The 19,538-nt window shown below is 54.9% G+C and overlaps 1 protein-coding gene across 5 annotated transcripts in view; it reads left to right on the top strand.

The window, feature by feature from the left end:
- PRIMA1 (proline rich membrane anchor 1) overlaps positions 1-19,315 on the top strand; it is a 62,316-nt gene extending 43,001 nt beyond the window's left edge. For 2 of the 5 annotated variants that reach the window (XM_043556912.1, XM_043556911.1), the window contains exons 4-5: positions 1,510-1,639; positions 16,220-19,315. In XM_043556912.1, the coding sequence (XP_043412847.1) occupies positions 1,510-1,639; positions 16,220-16,322 (233 nt within the window). In that variant the 3' untranslated portion in view covers positions 16,323-19,315. Of the gene's footprint in view, positions 1-1,509; positions 1,640-12,710; positions 12,881-15,049 lie in introns of all 5 variants that reach the window. The other 3 variants (XR_006293481.1, XR_006293482.1, XM_043556913.1) reach the window with 3 other exon arrangements.
- Positions 19,316-19,538: the final 223 nt, after the last annotated feature.

Raw genomic sequence — 19,538 nt, 5'->3', positions numbered from 1 at the left:
CCCCAAATCTATGATTTTAGAAAGCAGAATAGTGGTCGGGGCACCTGGGTGGCTTAGCCGGTTAAATGTCCGACTTCGGCTCAGGTCATGATCTCACAGTTTGTGGGTTCAAGCACCGCATCGGGCTCTGTGCTGACAGCTCAGAGCCTGGAGCCTGTTTCCAATTCTGTGTCTCCCTCTCTCTCTCTCTCTGCCCCTCCCCCACTCACACTCTGTGTCTCTCTCTCTCTCTCTCTCTCTTTCAAAAATCAAGATTAAAAAAAATTTAGAAAGCAGAATAGTGGTTGCCTGCAGGGCAGGGATTGACTAGAAGGAGGCACAGGGAAACTTTCTGCAGTGATGGGAAAATTCTGCGTCACAATAGAGGTGTGGCTTACGCTGGCTAACTCATTTGTCAAAGCCAATCAGACCACACGCATCAGATGGGTAAGAGTCACTGTATGTAAGTTACACCTTGATGATTATGACAGCATCAGTAATAATGGTGATGATGGTGACAAAGCCATCCATGGTATCCTTTGGGAAGTTATTCACTTTATTCCCCATGTAGTGTTACACCCCTGAAGGTATCTGTTATTAAGTAGACACAGATCTAGGGCAGTGTCTTGATTCCCTTTACATTTAGTCACAGGTCTTGAAGACCTGCCCAAAGCTAGTAGTGTCCGTATATCTGTCCATCCATATGTCCCTCCCTCCCACCCTCACCAGCTTCCCTCTTTCCCTCCCTCTCTCCCTCTCCCTTCTCTTTTGCAATTTGGGGCACTTCTTTCCAATCGTCTCTGAACCTGTCAGAGCCTCCAGGATGAGGCTGTGTGATGTCTCTGCTTTCCTCAGAAGAGCGAACCAGCTTTGCCGTGAGCCTCGTCTACACCAGTGCTGCGGTCCGCCGCACACAGCTGGTGCCAAGAGGGAGGACAGGATCACCCCCGAGGACCCCATGGATTGAGTAACGACAGAGGGGCCCCATGGCAGCCAGAGTCAGATGCTTTGTCAGCGACAGACTTTTCCAAATTTTGGCCGCCCGTGCAGATTGAGACAGCTGTAGGTGCTCACCTCATGGGCCAAATCCAAGAGGGGGGACAGCCTGCCTCTTAGAAGAAACCAGCTTACCAAACTGACATCGACGGGCCTCCTCCCGCCATGTGCCCTGTGAGCCCTGCTCCCCACCCCCACCCTCAGAGCAAGCGGATTTAATGCCTCAACTGAGAGAATGAGATGCTCTGTTATTTTTCATGGGAAATTAAACCTGACCCTGCCATCAGTTAGCTCATGCCAGGGGAGGATGGATGGCCCGGGGCTCAGCGCTTAACCCCTGCTTGGAGCACCCGCCTGGCGGGGGGCCAGCCATGATGTCACCTGCCGCCGGGGTGGGGGCAGGGACGGCAGGACAGGTCATTCCGGTGAATGAAGGGTGGTGCGGCCACCGTGGTGTCACCACCCCCGTCCACCTGTGACACGGCCGGCACCCGCTCATCCAGAGGACACTCAGCCTGTGCCTGTGTTTTTCAGCCCCCAACTCTACCTCGTGCCCCGCTGAGGAAAGCTGGTGGTCGGGGCTGGTGATCGTCATCGCGGTATGCTGTGCCTCCCTGGTGTTTCTCACTGTGCTTGTCATCATTTGCTACAAAGCCATCAAAAGGTGAGTGTTTACCCAGCTCTGAGCCCCAAGGGGGCGCCACCTGGGCCGGGGGCTGCTCGGCCCAGCCCCATCATGCTTTTTTTTAAACTATAAGAATTGTCAAGCATTTAATAAGCAGAATATATGATGAATGCCCATCTTCCTTCAGCAAACACTGAATGAGCGCCCCTTGTCAGGCCCAGTGTAGCATGTGTGTGTGTGTGTGTGTGTGTGTGTAGTGACCCTATCTGGAAGTCACAGGCCCTGCCGTTGGGAGCTCACTCAGGGCGCCTAGGAGTAGAGTTTGGAAATGATCTTTGCAGGGTGGCTGAGGGAGGCGCCATGCTGCTTTGGAGCAGGAACTGGGTTTCGGAGTCAGATCGAAACTCAGATACCAGTTCAAACGGTGTGACCAGGAAGAAATCACTTTAACCTCTTTGGCCCTCAGTTTCCCTATTTGTAAAATGTGGGGACAGCGTGCCAACCTAATACTGTTGTGAGGAATGGTGACGTGCTTCTGTAAACAGTACGCGCGACACGTTTACTCTGCAGTGCGCGGCATATAGTAAGTGCTCACCGAGTACTGCCCCGGCGTCCCTTGTCCCGGTAATTCCAGACAGAGGAAGAAGGGTGACAGAGGAGCCATGCTTCTCTGGGGGGAAGAGAGAGGTTGAGATGCCTCAGAGAAGGTTTTCAGCGAATGTGACACCGAAGCTGGGTTTTGGAGGATGACGAGGAGTGTTCCCGGGGAGTCGTAAATGATCCAAACAGCAAACTCTCTTTCAGTAATACTCGCTGTCATTTCTGTGACTACCAACTCACTTTGCCCTTCCAAAGCGATTACCAGTCACCATCCCCTTGTCAAATTGGGGTCCTGCCGCAGAGTGTGGCTATTGTTGGGTCTGAGGAGTATTGAGGGTCCTAAGTATGGTAGAATCGGCCATTCTGTGGACGGTACCCCCTGGAGATCCAGCACAGCAGCTCCAGCTAGAGCCTCCAGGCTCCAAACAAAATGCAACCCCCAGCCCCCAAGGACCTTGCGGGAAGATAGAGTTTAAAAGACAAACAAAAATGTTGCAAAATGCCCAGGTGTCCGAGGCATTGTACAGAGATTTCTTTTTTTTTTAAGTTTTAAAATTTATTTTGAGGGGCGCCTGGGTGGCGCAGTCGGTTAAGCGTCCGACTTCAGCCAGGTCACGATCTCGCGGTCCGTGAGTTCGAGCCCCGCTTCGGGCTCTGGGCCGATGGCTCAGAGCCTGGAGCCTGTTTCCGATTCTGTGTCTCCCTCTCTCTGCCCCTCCCCCGTTCGTGCTCTGTCTCTCTCTGTCCCAAAAATAAATAAACGTTGAAAAAAAAAATTAAAAATAAATAAATAAATAAAATTTATTTTGAGAGAGAGACTGTGAGCGGGGGAGGGGCAGAGAGAGAGGGAGAGAGAGAGAGAATTCCAATCAGGCTCCAAACTGTCAGCACAGAGCCTAATGTGGGGCTCGAACCCATGAAATTATGAGATCAAGACCGGAGCCAAGACCAAGAGTCGGACCCTTAACCCACTGAGCCACCCAGGTGCCCCATAGATTTTTAAAAAAGGTTTTGGAAATTCCCGAAGGCCCAAAGTTAGGGGATCTATATTAAGAACAATTGTAAAACCTGAAATATTTCACCATAGCCTTTTAATCCGTTGTTCTATGTGATTTGCTTTAATAATTGAAAAGCAGAAAGAGTAAAATATCAAGTTCAAAGTCTTAAAACGAATGCATGGTCGGGCACGGAGGGTGAAGGGCTGTTTTCAGGCAACAGCCTGCGCGCGTCCCAGTGGCCTGGTGGGAGAGGCAGGACAGGGGGCCGGGTCCAGGAAGTCCACGTGGACAGGCCAAGCCCCAGGGATCTGCCTCCCAGCCAGGAGCCCCTTCTGCTCCCTGCTCTCATGTTGTGAGGTCCCGTCCAAAGCGATGACCAGTCACAAAGAGTAGCTGTCATCCAGTGTCTCTTCCACAGCCGGGGGCTCATGGCCTCACCAGCATTCCCTCAGTTCATCCTTGCCACACCTTTTTCCAATCTGCTGCGTTTTATAGGCGAGGAAACTGAGATTCGAAGGGGTAAAGGGGGCTGCCCCGGATGGCATAACCAGGGAGCAATGGACTCAGAATTGGAACCCAGAACCACAGGACTCCAAAGCCCAGCCCTGACCATGGCTGGTGGCGATGAGGCTGCTGGATGTTTGCGAGGACGAGCACGCCATCCACCAGTAGACTGCCTGGGGGTGGGCACTAGTCCCCTGGAGGACGTCCCTCCTCCGCTGCCCCAAACCTCTTCTCAAAACACATGCTGTCTGCTCCAACGTCAGGAGGGCAAGAGGGCGGCATCAGGAGAACTAACTGACATTAAGAGCTGACTGTGGCAGTGTCGGCAGCTGTGGCTGCTAGGCTTTGTTTCAGTGGAGCTAGGGGTCTCCCAGGAAGGCGTGTGGGGGCGCCTCCTCACCTCCCCTCAGAGCAGCCTGAGGGGGCCTCTTGTCTGCCCTCTGTCCCCTCCCACAGGCTCTGAGTTCTTGGGAACAGCTAAGATCTGTTCTTAGCTGAATACTTGCACACTCAATACTGTGCCTGGAAAGACACAGAACTCAAGCCACACGGCTCAGGGTATCCCTTCCGGGCGTGTGGGCGGGGCTCCTTCCAGGGGTTGTAGGCGGGGATTCCTCCAAGGTGTGGGCCGGGCTCCCCTCCAGGATGTGGTTGGGTCTCCCCTCCAGGGGCGTAGCCTGGGCTTCCCTCCGGGAGTATCTGCTGGGCTCCTTTCCAGGGAATGTGGGCAGGGCTCCCTTCCAGGAGTGTGGGCGGGGCTCCCTTCCAGGAGTGTGGGCGGGGCTTCTTTCCAGGGAATGTGGGCGGGGCTCTCTTCCAGGTGTGTGGGTGGGGCTCCTTCGTGGGTGTGATGAGTTCAGGGAGCCAATGGTGCTGGTGAAGCACTCCAGGACTAGTAGCAGTGGGGGTGGTCAGCATCCCTAGGACCAGGACAAGGGGAGGAAATTGTGCCACAGGGACTAGGGAACTGGAGAGCCCAAGACTCAAAAGAGGGGCCGCTTACCAGGATCTATGCTTGGAACAGCTGGAGATGAGCCCCAAAACAGGAAAGGAAGAGGAGAAACACCCCAGATTTTCTCCACACTCCCTGGTCTCCTGAGCCGTGCCTCTCATTAGCCACACCCAAGGAACAGGAGAGGCCAGGACCGGCACTGGTAGGCATCAGCCCCCAGGGCGCAGAGCAGGGAGAGAGGAGGGAATGGGTGAGTGGGGGCAGTAAAGACACCAGCACAGTCCCTGTCCCATGTGCATCCGCACCGTGATCTGCATCCATCCTCTTCTGGGCAAGCCCTGGGACTTGGGGTGAAGACCCAGCCCTCTGCGCCTCCAGACCTCGTAATCCATAAAGGGCATCTGGCACACAAGGATGGACAGTCAGTGACAGGAGGGGGCTCCGTTCACAGTCAAGTGGAGACAGAAATAGAGGCCAGCACTTCCAGAACTGGCCTGGAAGGACTCCGTGGGAGAGGCTTAACCCTTTGGGGGAGGGAGAAGGAGGCAGCCCATGTTACAGCCATGGAGGAGAGCAAACGGCCCCCACTGCTGACCGAGCTGACCTCTGCCGGGGGCTGTAAGAGATAGCATCGTGCAAGCCAGCTGTCTGTCTGCATTTTTCTCCAGAGTCAATGGAGGATTTCTTGCTCACGGCCAATTCCTTTTGGTTAATAATTCATTGGAAACATGCCTTTTCTCTCAGGAAACAAAAGCATTTCATGTCACTGTAAAACCATTAAAAGGAAAAACCAGTGATGAACCCGGCTCTTTTTTTAACGCTCCCAGCCTGGAGTCCCTAGGGGAGGATTTCTGAGAGATCTTTGTGAATGGCCCAACACAGCCTTTGGGAGTCAGATTGCTGGGAGGATGGTTCTAGAATCAGCTGGGGTAGGAAGGTGGTTCTGGAGATGCCAGCTTGGCTTGGCATCTGGGGTGCAGGCCGCAGGGTCCACAGGCCTCTGCAGGGATGGGAGGAGACAGGAGCAGGTGCAGAAGCAGCACCCTGAGGTGCCCCCACTGGGCGCGACCTTGGGGGGAAGTGGGAGGTCTAATCAGCACTTCCTACACATAGACTTAGTGAATCAGACTTCGTCCTGTGACTCCACAGATGCACCTGAGGTCCCAACTCTGTGCTGGGTGAAATGGTGCTTGAGAGTGGGGTCTCCCAGGCGAGGAGCCCGAGGAGGGGCATCTCACCCAGACCTGGGGCCCTGAGAGGTTTCTTGGAAGTGGGGGGGGGGGGCGGGTGTTAACCAGACCAAGATGCTGAGAAGGGGAGTTGCTCACGGTGGGACCAGCACATGCAGTGCCCTCCAGGTCCCCTGCCAGTGACCCCAAACTCTGCGGGTCCCCAGCATGGGAGCCCACACAGCTTGCATTTCGGTGGCCTCACTGCCGTGAGCTGGCTGTGAGCAGCTTTATTCATAGCTGCAGGATGATTGAGCCCCAGACCCCTTGGGTGGTCTATACACTTGTGTCCCCCCCCCAGGCCTCCTCCCCACCACCCCGCCCTGGGCCTGGCGTGCACATGACATCGGACAGCCTGGGGTTGTTAAAAGAACCTGGGACTGGGAGTCCAGACCTCTGAGCCCCATTCCCAGCCTCAGCACAGCTCAGTGAGGTCGCCGTCTTCCCTGGGCCTGTCTCTCTTACCTATAAAATGAGGGTCCTCTAAGTCTCTGTCCAGCTCCTGAGCCTTTGTTTCCATCCCTAGATGACAAAGAGGATTGCCCCGAGGGCATTCCACGTCTCAGAGGTATGAATGCTGATGGAAATGCTTGCCAAGGGCTAGGCCAGGCGGCAGGGCCGTGCGAGCTTGGCACAGGGGCTCCCGTCGTGGGGTGGGTGCTTCAGGCACAGTCCCTGCCCTCAATGCAGACACCTCCTCCTGTGGGGAGGAGAGGGTATTGATCAGACCACCCTCGGAAGGACCACGTATGACAATCAGAGAAGAGTATCTGAAGGGAAGAGAGGAGTATCTGAGGGAAGAGAGGAGTGTCTGAAGGGACTACCAAGGGGCGCCTGGGTGGCTCAGTTGGTTAAGCATGCGACTTCAGCTCAGGTCATGATGTGACGGCTCGTGAGCTTGAGCCCCGCGTCTGGCTCTGTGCTGACAGCCCAGAGCCTGGAGCCTGCTTCGGAGTCTGTGTCTCCCTCTCTCTCTCTCTGCTCTTCCCTGCTCACACTCAGTCTCTCTCTCTCAAAAATAAAAATTAAAATAATAATGATGATAATAAATGAAGGGACTATAAAGTGAAATAATGCTGTAAGCAGAAATAACAGAAGAAGCTGTCGGCCCAGGGTGGGGTAGGAACCTCAAACGAGCAGTGATCAGTGAGAGTCATCTAGACAAAGCTCCAGGACACAACGTGCCCACTGCCCAGCTAGGAGGGCCAGGCCTCAGACCCCGGCCAGGCCAGGGCGAGGGAGCTCACAGGCCTGTGGACTCTTAAGAGTGACGCCACCCTCCTAGAGTGGCATTTGCAGCTTCTCTGGCAGCCACACCCTTCCTGCAGGGAACACCGTGTGTGGCAGAGAGATGACGCCCACCCTCTCCAAGCCCCTCGCCTGGAGCCACCCCCGTACCCCAGGCACACGCAGAGCACCTTTCCTCCTGGGGCCATCCGTGGCGCGGGTCCTTCACCTTCCGCCGCCGATTTGCCATTAAGCCACTAGACAGCCGTTTCCTTCTAATTTACAAGGTATAGGCTGAAAGACCGATCAAGGGACTGCAGAACAGTTTGGCTCATCCTGCAGACCATTAATCGCAGACAACTAGGGCGCACACTGCTCGCTGGGAGTGAGCTCAGGCACGCATGGGCTGGAGTGAGCCTGAGCACACACGTTATGACTCTGGTGCTCATCGGCTTGGTCCACAAATATTGACTGAGTACCTACTATGTGTTGAGGACTCGACTAGGCTCCAGGGATGTAGAGGTCTACACCATGAGTCCAAGCCCCCTCACCAGTGGAGGAAATGGATTGAATACACACACACACCTACAAGTTAATACCTGAGGTGCTTTTAATGAGTGCTGTGAAGGAGGGGAGAAGCCTGAGAGTAATGGAGAGAGAGAGAAGGGGGTGGGAGAGGGGTTGCTCCCCTAACTCCGAGTCAGGAGCACTGTGCCCGCTTCCCGATGGGGCTTTATGGTTAGGAAGTACTGTTAGGAGGGCGCCTGGGTGGCTCAGTTGGTTAAGCATCCGACTTCGGCTCAGGTTCGTGGGTTCGACACCCATGTCGGGCTCTGTGCTGACAGCTCGGAGCCTGGAGCCTGCTTCGATTCTGTGTCTCTCTCTGTCTCTGCCCCTCCTCCGCTCTGCACTGTCTCTGTCTCTATCTTTCAAAAATGAATAAACATTAAAAAAAAAATAAAGTTAGGGCTTTGTACATCCACTACCACCTTTTAATTTTTATTTTTATCAAGGTAATGCGTGCACAAAGCTTAAAATATCAAATGTGGGGAGCACCTGGGTGGTTCAGTTGGTAAAGCATCCGACTTCGACTTAGGTCATGATCTCACAGTTTGTGAGTTCAAGCCCTGTGTCAGGCTCTGTGCTGACAGCTCGGAGCCTGGAGCCTGCTTTGATTCTGTGTCTCCCTCTCTCTCTGCCCCTCCCCTGCTCATGCTGTCTGTCTGTCTGTCTCTCTCAAAAGTGAATAAGCATTAAAAAAAAATTTTTTTAATGTCAAATGTGCCACAAGTCTGTTAAGAAAAACAGCAGTCCCTGACTGCCCCCCCTGTTTTCTCCCCCAAGTCACATTCTTGAGAGGCAACCATTTCTGGGTGTCAGCTCTTCTTCTGGTATTTTCTCTCCATATTCTTCTTCCTCCTCCTCCTCTTCTTCTTCTTCTTCTTCTTCTTCTTCTTCTTCTTCTTCTTCTTCTTCGTGTTTGTTTATTTATTGAGAGGAAGAGAGAGCAGGGGAGGGGCACAGAGAGGGAGAGAGAGAGAATCCCAAGCAGGCTCCACCCTGTAGGGCAGAGCCCTATGTGGGGCTCAACCCCATGAACCATGAGGTCATGGCCTGAGCCAAAATCAAGAGTCAGATGCTTAACTGGCTGAGCCACCCAGGCGCCCCTGTCCCCATATTCTAAGTGATAGTACATACTGCTGTGAGACTTCTTGTTCAATTTCACACACTATCTGTTGACTTTCCAGTCTGGAAGATGCAAGTCTCAGCCTCCTAACACAGCACCCACAGATGTGCAAAACACTGCCCCTCTCCCCGTCCCCTGCCTACAGGTGTCTCCCAGGGGGGCGATCAGTGACAAGTGTCTGCCTTAGCACGATACACGTATTGTCTGCCGCTGACTCATTTCTTGTACTCTGATGTGTTTGCTGCCTTGGAGTGAAAGCGCCTCCTCTCAGTGTGGGCTAATACATCAGGTGATCTGTCCCTCAGTTCCATGTTCGCCTGGAGGCTCTGTCCTCTCCAGGAGGATGGTTGCTCCCTGGGAACTTGGCTACACTCAGTTCTCTCCCTCTCCCATCCTCCGTTTCTCTCTCCAGCCTGACGCCACGGTGGAATTTTTTTAGGACCTTTCCCGAATCATAGACTCCACAGCAAATCAGCCAGTGAAATTAATTTTCTTTTTAACATTGACATTCTCTTTGGAGCTTGGGGGGTTGCCGAGAAGGGTTGGTTCTTACGGAACGTGTGGCAAGTAGAGCAGGCCTGGTGGCCTGGGGCTGTGGCGTGCCACCGAGGGGTGGGAATGAGTTTCCTGTGGTGTCTGAGCCAGAGTGAGCCTCCAAGGTCAGGAGGAAACTGAGGCCTGGCTGGGGAAGAGAGCCGCTCAGGTCGCAGACGTTTCTAGCCCCTCCTCTCTGACGGCTGAGCCCCTCCTGCTCCTCACTCAGGCCCCAGCTCTAAAACCACCTCCTCTGACCAGCATCCTGGCCTGGCCTAGACCCTTCTTTCCTGCCCACGCCCCGGAGTTGTAGCTCTCCTTGATTCATGTTTCTGCTTTCTGCTCTGGGTAGGTTAACGGTGGTGTCTTTTTTTTAATGTTTTGTTTCTTTTAATTTTGAAAGAGAAAGAGTGTGAGCAGGGGAGGGGCAGAGAGAGAGAGGGAGTCACAGAATCCAAAGAGGCTCCAGGCTCTGAGCTGTCAGCACGGAGCCCGACGCGGGGCTCAAACTCACAGACCGAGAGATCATGACTTGAGCCGAAGTCAGACCCTTAACCGACTGAGCTACCCAGGCGCCCCATAATGTTGGTGTTTACACGTGCTTGTGCCCCCGCGTGTGTGAGGGGCTGTGTGCACACACACGCCCACCCTTGCACACGCATCAGAGGTGGAAAGCGGTCACGTCTTCCTCATCCCTGTCCCCAGTGCACCTGGCACGTAGTAACTATTCCATGACTTTCTAAGGCTTGAATGGAGTCTTGTTTACATAGACTTGTCAGATTCTACCTTTCAAATGAGCAAACTCTACTTAGAATTTCAGTAAACTCAGTTCTGTTTTGTTTTTTTCTCTGTCTCTGGGTAAGTGGAGGAGGAGCTGCTTTAGAGTACATAACATGCGCCCGATTTTAAGTGCCAGGCCCCTCCCCTTCACCAGTTTGGGTGACCCTTTGCCAGCTGTGCTCCCCTTCCTCTGACCCTCGTGCCTTGAGCCCCTCGCTGTACTCAAGCTGGAGTACATGTGCGGTGATTCAGCAGCCCCCTCCCCATGTCCAGAGTGGCCCAGCCTCCCCGCCCCCTCCCCCCGCCCCAGGCATAACACTCTCAGAGGAGCCCCCTCCCCTTCCTCCCCAGCACACACCCACCAGCCCAGCCCTCTCCCCCTGGCTTCTGCCGACCTGCAGAATCAAGGGCAGGGCTGGGCAGGAGGAAGACAAGATACGTGGGGCCCAGGGACCGGGGACAGGAGTGGGACGTCTTTTTTTTTTTTTTTTTAATGTTTATTTCTTTTTGAGAGAGACAGAGACAGAATGCAAGTGGGTTAGGGGCAGAGAGAGAGGGAGACACAGAAGCAGAAGAAGCAGGCTCCAGGCTCCGAGCTGTCAGCACAGAGCCCGACGCGGGGCTGGACTCACCAGCTGTGAGATCATGACCTGAGCCGAAGTCGGAAGCTCAACAGACTGAGCCACCCGGGCACCCCAGGAGTGGGACGTCTTCATCCGGCCTCATCTCGCATGAACTTCTGGGAGATATTCACCTTGAGTGCACTTTGGATTCCTGGGGTCTCGAGACTGGGGCTACCTCGTGCGCCAAAACCTCTTGGGCCATGTAGGGCCCAGTGCCAATGATTGGGCACTTGAGACCCAGCCATTCCCATCTGTCACTTCTCCCTGCTGCCCCCGTATGTTCTTGTAGCAACACCACCCCCAGGGGCCAAATCCAGCCTCTCCGGCTGGGAATCAAGAGCAGCACATCTGGCTATACCATGAGTCAAGTCAAAGCCAGTGCGCTCCGAGGAGGGACCGCCTTTGGCCGAGTGCTGAGCATGGGATACGTGACCTTTGCTGCTCCGAGACCATCTGACCTCCTTCGGGACCTCGGCTGGATTCAGGGAGCTGGTGCTTGTGCTTTGTTGCAGGCCCGAGACTCAGTCTTCTCACTCCGGGGCCACTGCCATCCTCCAGGTGGTCCAGGGCTCGCTGTTCCCCACTGGTGGGGTCAACACACAGGCTTCTTCTGAGTCCCCTATGCCGCAGTATCTCATTATTATCACCTCCACAACCCTTCCTCCAAAAGAAGATTGGGCCCAGAAAGGGTGGAGGCAATATGTGTCCCCACCTGCCTTGGGCTGAGACATTTATTTGGGCTCATTTCTTACCACCCCCCCCCATGCCCCCAGAAGGGACCCACCTGCTGTGATGGGTGATGAAATCCTGTCCTGGCGGGAGGAGGTGGGCAGCAGGGATGAGCTGCTTTTTGTAGCGGGGACCACATGGCGCTACCGGCCAGTCATTGACAGAAAGGCAGGCAGATTGTGGGCACTCTCGGTGCCAGTGGGTAGGTCCCTGCTTCTCGGGGGCCCTTTTGTCACCAGGAAGCTGTATCCCTCTAGTCACCTTTCTAGACATGCTGGTTGGAGGTCGCAAGGCAGGGTGAGGGTATAGACCGGCGTAAGGAGTCCTCCAATGGCTCCCCACGGCATGCAGAATGAGATCCAGATGCCTCGCCCTGCTGGCTGGGTCCCAGGGGCGAGTTGAAGCCTGGGAGACTCACAGACGCCAGCCTTCGACTTGCTCAGCCGGAGGTGGCTGAACAAGGAAGCCCTAGGGAGATGGTCAAACAGCGGGGCCAGCTGGAGCGTGAGGGTGCCGATGGGCTGCGTCCCTGACTCCCCTTCACCCAGGTGGTAGGGAAAAGTGTGCTGGGCTGGAAAGGAGGCCGCTGTTTCTCCTGGTCGACGACTTCCTTGGTGGCTCGGAAGGGCTCTTTTTGGCTTCTTCACCCAGGTTTGGAGAAGTCTGCAGGCCACAAAGGCATCTCATTGTGGAAGGGGGTGTGTGTTTGTGAAGGGGTATGTATGGACGTGCGTGTGTGTGTGCGTGTATGGGTGTGGTGTGTGTGTATATGGGTGGGGTGGGCTGTGTTTGCGTATGGGTGTGTTTGTGTGTGTGTGTTTCGGGGACGATGGATGCCTTCGGAAGAAGGGAGTCTGAGACCGCTACACTTGACTGAGAGCAGCCCCTTCCGCGGGGTGCGTGAGACCAGAAGCGAGCCCGGCAGCCCTCCCTTCTTAGGGTGGGACCTGTCATAACATTGTCAGCAGGGCCCAAGAGGGGCAGCTGGGTCCTGGCCTTTCCTGTCCTGGCCCTTCCTGCCTGGCCCGGCGTGCGGGCGGAGGCGGCTCCTGCGGAGGCCATGGCTCGTGGCCCGAGCCCCCCGGAACTGTCAGCACAGCGCCCGGTGTAAAGAACGAGGAGTGCCTGCTGTTTGCCGGGATGGGGGCGAGGGGGGAAGGAGTCTCGGGGTGGAGAGCCCACCCTCCGACAGGCAGGAATCCCGGACATGGCCAAGGAAATCTCACCTCCCTTTCTCTTGGTTTTAGGAACCAGGCCTTGTAGGGAGTCGTCCGAGGCCATCTCTTCCCACACCAGGGTGCACATGCCTTACTTTGGTTTAGCGGGACCAGCCCTGGCTGGCTCACAGCGCTGCAGAGCCATGCTGGGTCCCGGTGAGCCTCTCTGGCCTTTCCTGAGCCCCACGGGCATCCATTAGGTAGGAAGTCTGTGCAGACTGGAGAGTGCTGGCCGTTGCCGGCCAACAGGACAGCTCCCCGCTGACACCTTTCCAACAGCAGTGCTGAGAGCTAACAAACACTTATGGAGCACTTGCTGTATGCCAGATGCTCATCTAAGTGCTCGACCTGCATTAACGTATCTAATCCTCCCAACAAGCCTATGAAATGGACACCGTTATTGTGCCCATTTTATAGACCAGGAAACTGAGGCACAGAGAGGTTAAGTGGCTTGCCCAAGGTCACATGGCTGGAAGTGGTGGGGCCTGGGTTCACTGAGGCATGACATCTCAGCACTCGGGCAGCGTCACCCTGCAGTGCCCTTTAGTGGAAGGGTGGTGGGGGGAGGGGGGAGGTAGAGCCATCTCCTGTTGTAGGTAAAACTCCAGATTCCACTGGGCTCCTGTGACTCCCAGACAGGCTTTGGGAGGGGGCTGGGGCAGCAGTCCAGGGAGTAGATCGGTTGGGGGCTTAGCTCTAGTAGAGGAGGGGAGCAGACCGAGCCCACTTCTCAGGAGAACCTTTGGGACACTAACCCCTCCCCTTGCCATGCCCAGGCTCCTGGAATGTTCCTGTAGGGGGCGCTGGGCCAGCCACCGGGTGCTACTTTGCTGGGTGGAGCCCCTATCCAGACGCCCTTTGTCCTGGGATAAAGCTGGTCTTTGGTGGAAAGCTGGCTGGGGCCATTGAGAAGGCCCTGGGGCTGTCTCCTGGCCTTGTCCTCAGTGTCCCTCTGGCCAGGCTTGCTTCCTGCCAGGCCCTCTGGGCCAACATTTCCCTCCAAGGCCCCAGGAACGCAAAGGGGTGTCCTAGCCAGCAGCCTGGCTTTAAGAAATTTCACCTCTTCTCCTGGCAGAAGAAGTCCTGCAGATTTCCTACCCTCACCCTGAAAAGGTGGGAACTCTGTGCCCTCCATGCTTTGCCCATTTCCATGGGAGTTCCAGACGCACCTCTCCATTATCCACTCCTGAAGGCCCTTCATTCAGCCTCCTCTCCCCTGACCTGGACCCATTCCAGTTGATTTTTCAGACTAGCCCAAGATTGAATATTTATTAGGGAGAAAAGCCGTGAAGCAGTGTGGGTTTGGGCTCAGAGATTTTTGCCTGTTAATATTTTCTGGAATCCCGATCCTGATGTCCCTCTCCCCCGTCCTCATATATTGATGTTGAATGTAGGAATCTCACTTAAGCCCACCGGTGGCCTCATGGCGAGAGCAACACAGGATCTCACTGTAAGAAAATATACCCTCCACCCGAGTTTCCGGGCCATGCACGCTCAGAGTCAGAAATGACGCCCACCCAGCAGAGTCAGAGCCACTTGAAGCCCCTGGGAAGGAGTGGGCACAGGGGAGACATGAAAGAGACTGAGGGAGAAAAGGCCCAGGGACAGAGGTTGGCTCAGAAACCATACTTCCACAAGCCCATCACAAACAAGGACACTCGTCTGACCCCTACACACCTCGGGGTTCCAGAAAGTGTCTGGAGCATCTAAATTAAGCGGGGCTCTTGGGATATGCTGGGTTAAAGCAAAATGAGACGGGCTTCTTGGAGGACTCTCGAGAACTTTTGGAACTCCCCAGGAGGAGGGAGGTGGGAGGCCTTTCCAAGCTGATGGGACCATAGAGCCTGTTTGCGGAGATAGTGCCCTGCTGGGAATGCTGACTTAAGGGAAAGTTGTCTGGACCAGGATATGGCGGAAGCAGGTGGCGGTCCAGGCCGCAGCACCAACCAGCTGGGAGCCCATGGGCAAGTCACAGCTATCCCTAAGCCTCAGTTTCCCCACATAATGGATCTCTTAACCCCAGGCCTAGCTTCTTCAGGGGACCATCGTGAGAGGGGCCAGGAACATCTGTAGCTGAGAGTGCTTTGTCCAAAGCCTAATGCGCCACGGGAGGAAGTGCTGGTTTGCATCTCACACTTCTAGAAGCCACCATGGCTGAGTCTGACACCCAGAGTCAGTGAACTTGGGTTTCTCTCTGTGGTTTGTGAGCTGTTTTCTTCAGCAAGAAAAAAAGGGAAGGGAAGTTACTAGATTTGATCTCAGGGTGTTGTCTCTGAGCGGGCCTGATAATCCCACCCATGAAACTACCGATAACCACCTTGCAGACCCTGCCTCCCCTAAACTAATTCACCTCAGACTTTATTCCATAGGCAGCAGACTAGGCTCCAAGTACCAGTCCTCAGGCTGGGTTCCTAGAGGCTCCGGGGACGTTGGAGAAGGCAGAAGCAATCAATCACCAGGTTTTCAGAGATGGCCTTAGACATTCAACGGAGACAATACACAACAAAGGCCAGGTCAGGCTCAGCCCCAGCGTTCCTGGGGACAGAGGTGACTGAGCTACGGCCCCATGGGCCTCAGATTCACCCGAGAGACAGCAGTATTGTGATAGGGGACTGGGCTCCACAGCATGTGTGGCCTAGATCCAGAGGCTGTCGCCAGGGGCCTGGAGGCCTCCTGAACCAGCCAGGAGAGGAGGTCAGATTGGAGCCAGGCCAGAAAGTAGTGCTGCGAATTCAGAACCTCTGCGAGTGAGCAAGAGCCTTCTCAAAGCCTCCCAGCCAGCCTTCCTGAGCCTTGTATGTATGGGAGAAATGGCTCTTGGGGTCAAATGGCCTCTGGAATGGTCTTCACATGGCCTGACATTAAGTGCTTGAGAACCACTAGTATGCACTTAGTTGGGACACTCGCCATTACATCACTGCTGCCATTGACACAACCATAACCATCAGCATCACCACCGCCATTACCATAACCGCTGCCGTTGACACAACCATAACCACCACCACCATCACTTCCACCGCCAACTCTACCACCATTTCCACCCCCATTACTCTTCCCACCGCCCCAAGCCACCATGGCCACCACCAGGCGTCACCATCACCGCCATCCTCCCATGTACCTCTGACCACACAGAGGCAAGGCTGCAAAATCCAACCTCTGGCGCCTCAACTCTGCACCCCCAGGTATTCATCTTCACAACTGCTTGCTCATAATCAGAGATCAACCAAAGCCTGACCGTACGTCTTACACAGGTTCTCCACTCTTGTTTGTCCCAAACAGTCCCAATTCATTATGAACAGCTGTTGTCCCCACTTCATTATTAACAGCTCTCCTCTCTCACTCTCAATTGTGTCCTGGTGTGTACGACACACTGTGTGGTCCCCCTCATTAAGACCACCTCCAGCTCCTGATTGGCCCCCACAAGGACCAGCAGCCCAAGGATACTAACCCAGAACCGAGTCTGGTGGCCTGCCTGGAAGGACATGATGCACCTACCCCTGCCATTGGTCATTAACGGATGTCCCTGCCTCCCCTCCCAGGAAACCACTGAGAAAAGAGGAGAATGGCACCAGTGTTGCTGAGTATCCCATGACCTCCTCGCAGAGCAACAAAGGGGTGGACGTGAACAGCGCTGTGGTGTGAGTCTGCAGACCCCGGACTCGCTGGCCAGAGGGGCACATTGGTGGCATTAGTGGACACGGGAAAGCAGGAGGACACGAGCTGACTCTGGGCTTGTCCAGGATTTCCCAGGGAGAAACCATCCCGTTCCCAGCCTGCCCCTGGTCAGCTCCCGGGCCAGCTCGCCTGCGTGCAGCAGCTGGGGCCGCACCGCCACACCCACTCTTCACGTCTCTTCTCCATCTTGGATTTGATTTACTGTCTCCCAGCTGCACTCTGATAAAGGCAGGGAGTCCGTCTGTCTGCTGGGGTAGGGGGGCATCCTACCTTAGCCAAGAGAAAGGTGATCCAGGAGTCACTTGCCTGCCAGAAAACCTCTCCTCCTCCCCAGGAAGACTGCTCTCCATTCACCATGCGTCCCAGCAGAAGCCATCAGCACAGCCATGAGATGTCCCCTTCCAAAGGTGCTTCCCACACATCTGTCTGTCACCCCATCGGCGACTTGTCTTTAGTCTTCAGGGCCTGCCTCCTTTCTTCCTGTTCCCTCCCACACCCCAGGCGCCTGGCTCTTGACTTCTGAGCCCTGCCACGGTGGTCTGTGAGCCCAGCCTGCAAGGTCCCCTCCTGACTGAGCAGAGGGGCTCTTTTACACCCAGAGCTAGTGTCTGACCTTCCAGGGGCAAAACAAGTCACTGAACGCCACGCCAAGGACCCGGGAAGGACAGAGCCCCCTCTACCCACTCGCAGACTCATTTCCACCCCTGATCCTCGTAGGAACTGATGCCTCCATGTGAGCCACGCCCTGCCTTCATCCGGAGAGGCCACCACTCATGCCAAGCCCAGCACTTTGGGTTAGGCTGACCCGGCCTGGCGCTGGGTCTCCCCGATGACCCCCTAAGGCCCTTCCCAGGTACTCAGACCCTCTCCGGAGAGTCCCCAGCCTCTCTTCATCCGGAAGGAGGTGGTGTTCTCCCAGCGGCCCCCTTCGAATGTCTTGTGTTCTAAAAATGCTGAACCGTCCAGAGGGGTTGGTGGACGAAGGGAAGGAAGGGGAGGGAGGGAGGGAGGGAGGGAGGGAAAGGACCCTCCGGGCCTGCTAATCTTGGTCCCCTGGCCTGTTTCCCAGGTGGCCACCCGACCTGTGGGCACATCACTAGGCCTGTGGGGACAGAGGCCTGTGGTCTGGCATCGCCCAGATTGGGAGAACACTCCTGACCCCGTGGTTCCCTCACCTCCCATACACTTGCTCAGAAGGAAGTGGACACATTTAACGGTTCCGCTCTCTCTGTGTAGGAACTGAGCTAGGTGGACTCCGTCCACTTTCCAGACCACCAGTGTGGTTCTCTGAAGGGTATTTGGGCCACGGTGAGACTTTGCCATCCAGGTAAGCCTGACAAGACAGTAAACAAATCCCCGTTTGGGCTGAACCTTGGAAATCCACCTTGGGTTGGGAATCCCTTTGCCCATGGAGCTGTGTTCCATTGTGTTTCGGAGAGCAGAGGGGAGAAGGTGAGTTCGCTGTGACCCTCACCCGGGTCCTCCCCGCAGGTCAGCACGAACAGGCTGAGGACAGGCCCAGGCCCATACCCTCCCAGAAAGGGCTCTGTTCTTCCTTTCGGTTTTCCTTCTGCGTGAGGACCTGTGTTTGGTTTGGATTTGTGTTCTGCTTTCCCTGCCTACCTTGGCATGGCACGGTGCCACCAGTGGCCTTTGTCACTGCCTCGAGCTGGTGACAAAGGGCCAGGGGATGTGGGTCTGCGGCAAGGCTCTTTCCCTTACTGCCTGTAGCCTGCCACCGAGTCCCCTGCGTGTTCCCTGAACAGACACTCGGGCGGGACCCCAGCTCTATGCACACGGCACCTTGGGCTCAGAAGTGATGGGAAGACACCTTCGGTCAGAGGGGAAGGCCCTGACTAAGGGGTCATGACGTGATGGGCATCCAGCCTGGGGAGACCTCAAGGGAGGCAGGGCACAGCCCAGCTTTGCACAACCCCACAACTCCCACCTTCCCTCACCCTGGCTGAAACCTAGGAGGTTTTACAGTTGGCCTAACCCTCCGGCCACAGGCAGGGTTTCCCAGCTGTCCACCCTTGGCATCCACCTCGCTCTAGGGACACGGCCAGGGCTCCACGAAAAGCTAACATTTGCGCATAAATTCCCCCCACACCGGGTTTGTAAAGTCTCCTCTCTCGGCTAGTGCAAACCAAGAGAAGAACCCAGTTTTTAAAAACGAAGTCACACGAGAATTCAACCCCACAAACCTAGAACTGGCCATGTGGATACCGTCCTGTGTGCCGCAAGGAGGCCTCACTGGATTTTTCGCTTAAGTGACAAGAAGCATCTGTAAAACCACACCAACCTGGTCTTTGAAATCGGAGCTTTTGTTTAAGGAACGTATCTGCAGCCCCTAAACGCAGACCAATCTTCAGGCTAGCCCAAACTTTGAGGTCGAGAAATGCACATTTCTTCTCTGCATTTTCTCAAATGGATATTTTTTAACTGTCTCCTAGTTGAGCCCGACTTAGAATGGCATATAGGATCTCCCAGAGTTTTTAGGTGTTATTTAGAAGCTTCTAAAGCAAGTTTTGGAAGAAAGACTAATAGCTATAAAAATATAGACATATATATTATATATAGTTATATATATATATTTAAAGAGATATCTATATCTATATAAAATTACTGTACTCTCTGAATCTGTACACAGTCTGACTTAAACAGCCCAGGTAGTATGGGATATCTAATGCATGAATGTAAATATCCTGAGATCTGCCTTCCTTGCAATGTGCCGTGTGCATACGGGGAGAGGGCTCTTGTCTCTCATTCTGTCTCAACGGACAAATGTACAAGTGGTGCCGTCTTGTCCACCAGCGAGCCACTAATGTGGATTTTGTGCTGAGACCATGCAGGGAGCAGGACCGGCAGCACTGGGGGGGGGGGGGGCAGACTGGATGCTACTTATGAGGAAGAAAGTACCATGCCTTTTTTATTTTCAATAAAAATACACTTATACAGATGATTATCAGCTGTCTTTTGTGGCAGGGGCCTGGTCCTGGGCAGTGGGGGGCATGGGAAGGAGAGAGTGGGCTGAGTGTGGGGTGTGACGCTTCTTTGAGGGCCGGGGGGGGACCTGCTTCATTTCCATATGGTTTCGTCATAATACCCAAGACTGGCATTGATGGGGACTCTAAGGTACCAACCTTGTCTCTCCTCCCCCGCACTCAGCCATCCTGATCCTTG

The sequence above is a fragment of the Prionailurus bengalensis genome, chromosome B3, assembly GCF_016509475.1.
Source record: "Prionailurus bengalensis isolate Pbe53 chromosome B3, Fcat_Pben_1.1_paternal_pri, whole genome shotgun sequence".
NCBI lineage: Eukaryota > Metazoa > Chordata > Mammalia > Carnivora > Felidae > Prionailurus > Prionailurus bengalensis.
The sequence above is the reverse complement of the archived record's forward strand: the minus strand, read 5'-3'. Positions and strand labels throughout refer to the sequence as shown.